Here is a 10,501-nt window from a genome sequence, read left to right on the forward strand (position 1 = left end):
TGTTTGAGCAAAATGCTAAAACACAATAAATAAAATGCTTAGATTTTGAGTAATAAAAGTTTCTTATATACCTCTAAGAAAAGCTCACAAACAAATAAACCTTAAAAATTGTTACAATGGTTACTGAATGAAACATTTGTCCTGAACAGTTAAACTGCCAGCCGTTCTTCAGAAAAAAATCTTTAGGTCCAACAAAATATTTGATTTTCCAGCATTTTTCTGTATATATCACTTTTCAACAATGACTGTATGATTTTGAGATCCATCTTTTCACACTGAGGACAACTGAGGGACTCATATGCAACTGTTACAGAAGGTTCAAATGCTTACTGATGCTTTAGAAGGAAAAACATGCATTAGGACCAGGGGGTGAAAACTTTTGAACAGAATGGAGATGTGTACATTTTATTTTATTTTTTTGCTTAAATATCATTTAGTACTGCTCTCCAGAGGCTACAAAACATAGTTACATGTTTCCCAAAAGACAAAATTAGTTAAATTTACCCTTATCTTCAAATTTGAAAGTTTTCAGACCCTAGCTCTTAATGCATTAAAGTCATTGTTGGAAAGGGTTCAAATACACAAAAATGCTGGAAAACCAAAGAATTTGTGGGACCTAAAGGAGTTTTCTGAAGAACAGCAGGCAATTTAAGTGTTTAGGACAAACATGGAAATCATGAACAATTATCACCAAACATTAAAAAAAACAGCTGTGGATCATTCAGGTAACAACACAGTATAAAGTATTTTTATTTTTTTTACAAATTCAACTATTATTTTCTCCTGTGAAGTATTATTTTCTCTTGTGTGAAACTTTTAAGTAGCAAATTATAGGCTAATATTCCTCTTTCAAACCAGCAGTCGAGCAAGAATTCAGGACAATCATCAGAAATGCATCTTAAAACAAGTTCATAAAAGCAATAAATAAACAAAAAAGCCATTATACAGCGGCATTTCTATCGGCCTCATCCACACCAATTAGATGAAATCAAGAGTGATTAGGAAAACTGAAACAGCAGCTCGCTTGTCATTCTAAATCGCTGCTTTCCTCCTTGTCAGAAGTGTTCAGCGGCAAGTCGTATGTCAGGATAGCGCCGGTTCGACATGCCAGCGGTGTAATGCTGTTACGACACGACACTGTAGTGACGCACCCACTGGGAGTGATGACTGTTCATTTAACGCAGCGTGAGTTCAAGATCACTTTCTCTCTAGTGCACACTTAGTGGACAGGTACAGAGACTGAAGATCATTAGAAGTGATGGCATAATGCGAGGGGAATCTCGTCTTTAAAGAACACCTCTCACTGGAATGACTATACAACGCATTAAAAACAAGGCTACATTTAAAGAACTGTATATAGTTAAAATAATAAGAATTCAAAATATAATTTTGCATAAGGTTACGGTCCTTTAATGTGCAAACAATATTATTATGAAGCTTGAAATAAGAGTTTTCCATTCTGAAAATCTGATTATTAATTTTTTAATTAAAAAAATTCCCTTAAATAAAATGTTCATAACAAGTGTTACTAAATTGCATAGTGCCATATTAAGCTATACGTAAATATTTAAATATATACAGTAGCAATTCCTTTGAAAAGTAACGAAACTGAGTCTTATCCAGTGTGTTTTTCTAAACACGGGTAACAGCACAAATGGATAGGCCAAAAGTCTATGCTAATTGTGAATATAGAAATTATGAAAATTATGTTCATTGGTAAAATAAAAAAACACACTTTTCGTGCAGTGACTCAGGAATCGTGTTTTTTTTTTTTCCAAAACAGAAGTCTAAATTTCAAAATTACTGTACAGGCATACATCTAATTAACAACTTAAAATAGCCTATAGTATTTTAAATGTATTAAACATAGAATTTAATTATTAAAACTATTCTTAAACGCGTTATGGTGTATATTTGCGTCCTCTGTTGGCATAATCAAGTGTGTAAAACGCTTAAATTCTCCGAGGCTAAATTAACAAAGTAGAACCGTCTGAAACAAAGTGATATATCGATTTCGGGTTAGACCACTGACAAAGGTCTTGTTTAGTTAAAGAGCGGTGTGTATGAAACTGCCTTTGCTGCGCTTATACATTAGCAGGCCGTGGACGACAGGCGCTGAAATCGTGTTAATAAGTGGAACGGGTAAGTTACAGAACACTGCCGATTCACGATCACACAAATACTCAAGGACAGGTCCCTTCGGCCCCGGGGCGCTTCCGGCTCATGCACAACAGCAGCAGGCCGCATCTTACCAGTGAAGACCAGAGACCAGTCTCATTTAAGAGATAACTATAATACACGTTAGAATCGTGACACAACCCTTCAATAGGCTACATAAAAGTGAGAGACACTCCTGTTGGCATGTACACGTCCTAGGCCCTGTTTACGAACAACAATAACAACAACTTAAGCTTTTGTTTTGGACCATCAATACTGCACAGTTATTTTCAAATCCTTTAATGTTATTAAATGATTTGCAAAAGGACATTGCACGGGATGTATAAAACAAAAGCAGTAAAAAAAAAAAAAAACCTGACATTTGCAGTGCAAGCAAACCAGAACTCAGTTTGTTCATGTCAAAAGCCTTTAAACATTTTGTGAAAAGAAAATGTTACAAATTTCCAAACACTAAGAATCTTTTCTGGAGGAAAACGTAATTTCTTAAGTTTGAAAAGAAATTAAATGAGTAAACAGAGCATATGTTTGGGAGAAGAAAAAAAAACAGAGATGGTCATAGATATATGTTTTAATTATAAAGACATATAAACAATATACAGTATGAAACTCATGTCGCAACAAGATCAAATGCGTTGTAGGCTTGATCAAGTATTCTTCACAGTTGTACAATACAATCAAGTGAACTGTGCAATAACAAAAACAAAATCTTTTAGGCCAAACATTTGAGAATGTTACACCGTTTTTCCTAATACACTGATGGAGGCGAGACAGTTCAGCTTCCGTTTATTCATTTCTGACACTGGTTTTTAAGAAATTATCGTCTGTGGGCAATTGCAGTAAATTGCATAGTTCACCAACAACGCAGAAACCGAAAGAGAAAAGGTTTGAATTGATTGAGAAATAAATCCGTTGCAAGCTGTGAACCTGTAACATAGAATTTCTTTTGTTTGTTTTGTTCATTTGGGATAAAAGGAAAAAGGCTTTAAAAATCGAGGAGTTTAAAAGCTTATTCCAGTAATACTGTGTCCCTCAGTTATTTAACATTATTTGTTGTGTTATCTAATAAATCATCATAGTTATTTAGACACGTAGCAGGGGTTTTGAATCAGACCTAAGCCCATTCCCAACAAAATAAAACAAAGCGAATTCAGACCAACATAAGGATGAGGCAGGAAGAGTTCAGCGCGTAGAAGTCAAGGCTTGTCGTTGCAGTGTTTGAACAGGTTGGACGGGTTTCCGGAGAATGAGGTGCATTTCTCCGCGCAGGTGGCCAGCGCCGTGCTCGAAAACGGATACACGGCCGCCTGTCCGAAAGGTGCGAGCGCGGTGGGAATCGGCGAAGTTATAGTCTGTCCTTGGTTTAGATAAGCCACCAACCGGCGCATTTCCTCCAGCGCCTGCGCCTGCATTAGGATGTAGTTTTTTGCAAGAAGCAAAGTTGCGATTTTAGAGAGTTTTCTCACTGACGGACTGTGCGCGTAGGGAATCACAGACCTCAGGCCGTCCAGCGCGTCGTTCAGGTCGTGCATGCGTCTCCGCTCCCGCGCGTTGATGCTCAGCCGGAGAGATCTCTGCTCCTTCGGCTTCTTGCCCAGTGCGCCCGGATGCTTCTCTTCGTCGAAGCCCGCGCCTCTTTTACGGGACTCGAGGTGGTCGAAGCCGTCGTCTTCATCGCTGGTCTGCTCTCCGCCACTTTCGTTCGACTTCCCCGTTTGACCGGAGAGGAAATCCGCAGCAGGTGTGAGGGAGAAGCGACCAGGACTTCCAGCACCATGGCCAGCGCCGAAACCGAAGGCGGACTGTCCGTAGCGCTGCGTCAGGTCCAGCAGAGTGTCGTTGCTGATCGATTTCAGCAAGTTCTCGTCGCCGACATTCATTTTGGAGAAACGAAATAAAACTAAAACAAAAAACGGACCGGATGGAAAACTTTCGGGCGCGCTCTTGAAAGCTTCCTCCCGCTGTCTTCTTTCTTTTCTTTCGTTGGCGTTCTCCAAAGGGTTGCTGAAAATGAAGTCACTTTTTGATAGAGATCTTTCTTCCCCTATCACGTCGAGCACTCGCGTAACGCTCTTCCGCGCAGACAGTGATGTTACGTGCACTTTAGACGCCTCGTCTGAACTTGCGCGCGTTCTTGCAGTGCGTCTTGCCCTCGCCCTGGGCAGATTGAGACTCGCGCTCAGTCCTACTTGCTAGTGAGTAAGAGCGCGAGGCCCCGCGGGATTATCACTCTGTCCAATCAGGAGGGCGTTTTAATTAAGAAGATTAGAAACTGGCATGCTCCTAAATTCAACTATAGCAATGATAACTGCTGAACAAATGATGGCATAATGTAATTCATGGCCGGCACATTACAGTGAACAGCCATTGTACCTAATATTCTTTAATATTCCAATCAACTACACCAAATTAACAACGGGATAACAACGGGATGTTTCCTCTTTTTTTAGTTAGCTAACGATCAAAACAACTTGTTGTAGAGCATACATTTATTTCTGCCACTTGCAGCCTTGTGAACTAATTGTGTAGACAAATGTTGTATATCTCATATGAAATACAACTGTTAAAGACGAACACTGAATTCATTTATTGTTTATTGAGTCCACCTAAATCGAGTCGAGTCTAAATCCAAAATGGGCCAAGTCGGACTCAAGTCCAAGTCCCAAAGACTTGAGTCTGAGTAAAAATGCATTCGAGTCCTTGACAAGTCACAGTCCACTAAAAGTTGTATTCGAGACCGAACTTGAGTCCGAGTAACCCAACACTGCATTAAAAAACTATGCAGAGGTTCAGTTTGTAGTGCTAAAACTGAAGCAAAATTAGCATTTTGCTTATTAGAGACCAGTCCATTAGTTGCAATAGGGAAATAAAGAGAAAAATAACAACATGCAGTAAATGGTAAAACTGTTTGCACTACAAACCAGTGCTTTAATAATTAAGATTATACATTAAAATAATATGGTAAGACATCAATTTGCAATATCTAGCAGCAAAACGAGCTGTTTTCTACAGCTAAAAATAGCTGGATGCGGAAGCCAGACCCATGAAATTTACAATAAACAAAATAAAAATATGGTGAATAGAAAATTACAAAGGGAACCAATGGAAGTTCCAGTGGCCAAAAATTGAAGCCAGTTGAGTCGAGTTGGAGTCCAAAATAGGCCAAGGCCAAGTCGGACTTAAAGGATTAGTTCACTTTCAGAACAAAAATGTACAGATAATGTACTCACCCCCTTGTCATCCAAGATGTTTATGTCTTTCTTTCTTCAGTTGTAAAGAAATTATGTTTTTTGAGGAAAACATTTTAGGATTTCTCTCCATATAATGGATATGTATGGCGCCCCCAGGTTTGAACTTCCAAAATGCAGTTTAAATGCAGCTTTAAAGGGCTCTAAATGATCCCAGCTGAGGAAGAAGGGTCTTATCTAGCGAAACAATCGGTTATTTTCTAAACAAATTGACAATTTATATACTTTTTTACCTCAAATGCTCGTCTTGTCTCGTCTCTGTGATGCACATGCGTAGTCTGTGTGATCCGGGTCAATACAGTTAGGGTATGTCGAAAAACTCCCATCTCGTTTTTGTCTTCAACGTCAAAATCGTCCTATAATGCTGTATTATCTTTGTATGTTCACTTTGTAAACACTGGATCGGTACTTTTGCAGCGATGTAGGACGATTTTGAAGTTGTGGAAGAAAACGAGATGGGAGTTTTTCGACATACCCCAACTGTACTGACCCAGATCACACAGACTACACATGCACATCACAGAGAAGAGGCAAGACGAGCATTTGAGGTTAAAAAGTATATAAATTGTCAATTTGTTTTTAAAATAACCAATCGTTTCGCTAGATAAGACCCTTCTTCCTCGGCTGGGATCATTTAGAGCATTTTGAAGCTGCATTTAAACTGTATTTTGGAAGTTCAAACTTGGGGGCGCCATACATATCCATTATATGGATAGAAATCCTGAAATGTTTTCCTCAAAAATATGAAAATACATAATTTCTTTACGACTGAAGAAAGAAGGACATGAACATCTTGGATGACAAGAGAATGAGTACATTATCTGTACATTTTTGTAATGAAAGTGAACGTATTCTTTAAGTACGAGTCCCAAAAGCTTGAGTCAGAGTAAAAATGCATCCGAGTCCGTGACAAGTTCAAGTCTGCTAAAAGTTGTACTCAAGACCAGATTAGAGTCCAAGAACGAGGCAGAGTACCCCAACTCAGTTTGTAGTGCTAAAACTGGAGCAAAATTCGCATTTTCCAGCAATGGGTTCCCTCAGATATTTTCTATAAAATGGTGGTTTTAGTCTTACAAGTCAAAAAAAAAAAAAAAAGCTATAATCTGTGGTTAACATTCTAGAAGTGACACACATAAGTAACACAAAGTCAAACCACCTGTAAATTTAAAGAAAGTAGTTTGCAGAATAAGGACTACCATAATACCACAACACTTGTTAATAATGCATGTAATTATTTTATATAATTTTTTAATCACAGACCTCATTTTACTCATAAGATGTGTTGGAAACCTATCCACCTTATTCTTTAACTAAATGCAGAAGTAAGCGGGCGAGACTTGCGGTCAATTAGCCGCTATAGGGAAATCAGGAGTATATCATGCAGAGAAAAACAAGCTGTTTCGTAATACAAAAATACAAAATAGCTGGAAACTGTTGAGACCGGAAGCCAGACCCATAAAATTTGCAAATGGAGTTGAAGCCAGTACTAAATTTAGCAACAAATGGCAACATTTTCTCAATATTTTTTCTTTTTACCATACAGGCAAAATTCAGTCTCTTGTATATTACCTGACATTGTGTCTCTTGTTGGACACAGAGGAAGAGAATGGGGGAGAGCACTCGCTGTGAGGGATTAATCGCATTGTCTGGATGAGGCCCAAAAGTGAGCTTCATCACCTACAGCCAAGTCCAAGGCCCCATTACCTACAACAAATGTGAAGATGGGGACAATTTTCTGAGTAGGCCTATTTGCAGGTTGGTAAAAACGCAATGTTGATTCTTGAAGGACGATTAAGTCATAACACAGGTAGTTCTGGTAGCTCATTACACAGAACTATACAATTCAGTCGTCCTGGAAAACAGTTCTTATTATGTTACAGAAACGAAAACATTCATTTAAAGCTATTAAACAAGCAATCATTACTCAAGACTTGTGTTGAACTCTCTCTGAACTGTCAACAAACGAAGAAACGGACCGCTTAAAAAAGCAGACCTAGTTAATGCAAAGATAATGCACCGCCATCTAGTGTTCATTTAGGAAAAGTACAATGCCAAAACCAAATAAAATGTGACCCTGGACCACAAAACCAGTCGTAAGGTTACTTTTTTTGAAATCGAGATATATACATCATCTGAAATATACAACTATTTAAAAATCTGGAATCTGAGGGTGCAAAAAAAATCTAAATACTAAGAAAATTCCCTTTAAAGTTGTCCAAATGAAATTCGTAGCGATGCATATTACTAATCAAAAATTACGTTTTTATATATTTACGATAGGACATTTGCAAAATGTCTTCATGGAACATGACCTTTAATTAAAACCCTAATGATTTTTTGCGTATAAGAAAGAAAGAAAGAAAAAATTATGACCCATACAATGTATTTTTGGCTATTGCTACAAATATACCCGTGCTACATAAGACTGGTTTTGTGGTCCAGGCTCACAAATATTTGCATAGCCAAACTAAAGGATATAGAGCAATAAAACAGTTAACACCAATAAAATCATCCTATTTGCAGAATTACCATTTGATATTTGTTAAAACATGTGAAAACATCTTATAGTAATCCCGAAGATTACATAAAAAAATTAAAGTGGTTAAACAAACATTTTTATTCCTAATCAGTGTTATTTTAGGATCATTAGGTTCCATCTTTATTTTAAGATTTAGTAATTTCATGTTTTTTTACTAGGTCTATATAGTTTTCATTTATTTTTCTTTCAGTTTCAGTTTTAGTTATTTAGTACATCAAGCTAAAATAAATAAAAATGTTGTTAAAACTGGTTTAAATAATATGTTATTTTAGTTAACAAAATAAGTATAAAATACTAAGGATTGGTCTCCAAGTCCAACTGAACAGGTTTGTAAGCTGCTGATGGTGGTATATGATTGTATCTGCTGATAAACAAAGCCAACTATACAGTCCACCTATAGAGGACAATCTGTGCTTTCTCATAATATACACAAGAGGGCGCTGCCGTAAAACAATTCTAGATTGTGTTGTGAAAACACTAGAGCTATGCAAAATGCAAACACTGCACTACAAAGAGCAGTGCCATTAAATAATACTAATTGCACCAAAATCCCTACATGCACAGACCATCTACATGTGCACACTGCATTGAAGATATGGAATATACAAAAATGCAAAAGTATGCCTACCTGAGGGGGGAAAATGTGTGTAAATAAACATGATTTTATATAAAAATAAGATTGTTTGATGTTTCTGCATAGCACACACAGCAGTTGCGCTTAGTGCTTTGAAAAGACAGATAAACAGACCGACGGATGGCTGGACAAACAAAGAGACTGACCTCTTTTATCTCTCTTGTTCCAGGCTATTCCCTTTGCCGGGGCGGCAGCAGCAGCGTGTGATCAGCGGGAGATTTTTTTTTTTTTTTTGGAGCAGAGGCAAGCGGTTCTCTAAGAGTTATCATTCGCCGTGTGATATCAGGCTCTGAGGCCCTCCAGCCAAACACCCATCAGAGACGTCTCCTGCCTCTGTCCTAACACGCCATGAAATTATAGGGCTCCTTGGCTATTGTGAGAGAGGTGGCACATTTCAGAGCATTCCCATTTTTGTCTGTGTATTCAAACCATTTTCCACATCAGAAAGTAGTCATCATGTGTGTAGTCATTTTGGGTATGATGTTTTATCTAAGTGTGATTCCAAAGGGCCGGAAGAGATAACAAAGGCTGCAAAAACCCACTCGCTTTGAACATCGCGACCACCGAGCGTGATAAAGATTGTGTAGTAATGGCCCTAGAGTAAAAAATCAAATGGAATATAATCTCTCGGCCATATAATAGCCACTGACCTTCCGTACACATTTCTATAATGATGGCAAACAGAGGCTTATGTGCGCGAGAGGACGTTTCAGCTCAGTAATGCGAGAAAGCGCGCATGGCACAGGCAACAGAATGCTCACGCTTTGATTTGGTTGTTGCTAGGTGACTACTGGTGCACAGACGAACAAGTCTGACAAAAGGATCTTATAATTTAGATCAGTTTTTAACAGCTTTGAGAGCAGTGGATTTATTGATTTATTTACTGTATATTACGCTGCTGCCACACAAATCTAACATAACCATACAATTTCTTTCCCAGCTGTTTACCTTCACAGATATAACCAACTGTTTTTGTAAATCATGTGTGTTTTTAACATAAACTTGTGTGTATTTCACAGTTTAAGCGCAATAAGACATGAAAGAGAAGTTTAGTTTAGTACTCACATGCCGTGTGACAGCCACTTTCTGTGCATGAGCTTCAGATATGTGCACTCAGAAAAACTTATACATCATAAATTTAATCTAATATGGTTTAAAACACATGGTTTCAGTGTGATAGACATGATAATCAAAACCAAACAGAGGTTTTTTAGCAGAGTATCTGAGGTATGAGCTTTTAAAGAGACATGCACAAAAACAGTGTGTTTCAGCTTGCACTCAAAATATGCATTTTCAAAATGACATAATAAATGATCTGTGGTGTATTTTGAGCTGAAACTTCATAGACACATTCTGGGAACATTTGAGATGTATATTACATCTTGTAAAAAGGGGCATAATAGGTCTCCTTAAAAAATTCTTAGCGTGGCAAACAATTGAACAGAACTTTTTCTATGCTATAATTAACACTTTGTGCAATGGATGTTAAAAGAATAGTTTACCAAAATGAAAGTTTGCTGAAAATCTTTTCACCCTACTCACCTATTATTACATTATTTGCTCACCAATGGATCCATCATGGGTATGAATGGGTGCCGTCAGAATGAGAGTCCTAAACAGCCAATAAAAAACATCACAATAATCCACATGACTCCAGTCCATCAATTACTGTCTTGTGAAGTGAAAAGCTACATCTTTGTAATAAACAAGTTCATCATTAAAAGTGAAAAATTCTGTCATTAATTACTCACTCTCATGTTGTTCCAAACCTGTAAGACCTTCTTTCATCGTTTTTCTGACCCTGATTAGACAGCAATGCAACTGACACATTCAAGGCCCAGAAAGGTAGTAAGGCCATCGATAAAATAGTCCATGTGACATCAGTGGTTCAACCTTAATGTAATG

At 37.7% G+C, this 10,501-nt stretch overlaps 1 protein-coding gene across 1 annotated transcript; it reads right to left on the reverse strand.

The window, feature by feature from the left end:
• Positions 1 to 2,728: 2,728 nt before the first annotated feature.
• bhlhe23 (basic helix-loop-helix family, member e23) lies at positions 2,729 to 4,351 on the reverse strand. The gene has a single exon (XM_073823702.1). It carries the CDS (start codon positions 4,053 to 4,055, stop codon positions 3,372 to 3,374), a length of 684 nt encoding a protein of 227 aa, XP_073679803.1. The 5' UTR covers positions 4,056 to 4,351; the 3' UTR covers positions 2,729 to 3,371.
• Between the last annotated feature and the right edge of the window lie 6,150 nt (positions 4,352 to 10,501).

Source organism: Garra rufa, chromosome 18 (genome assembly GCF_049309525.1).
Source record: "Garra rufa chromosome 18, GarRuf1.0, whole genome shotgun sequence".
NCBI lineage: Eukaryota > Metazoa > Chordata > Actinopteri > Cypriniformes > Cyprinidae > Garra > Garra rufa.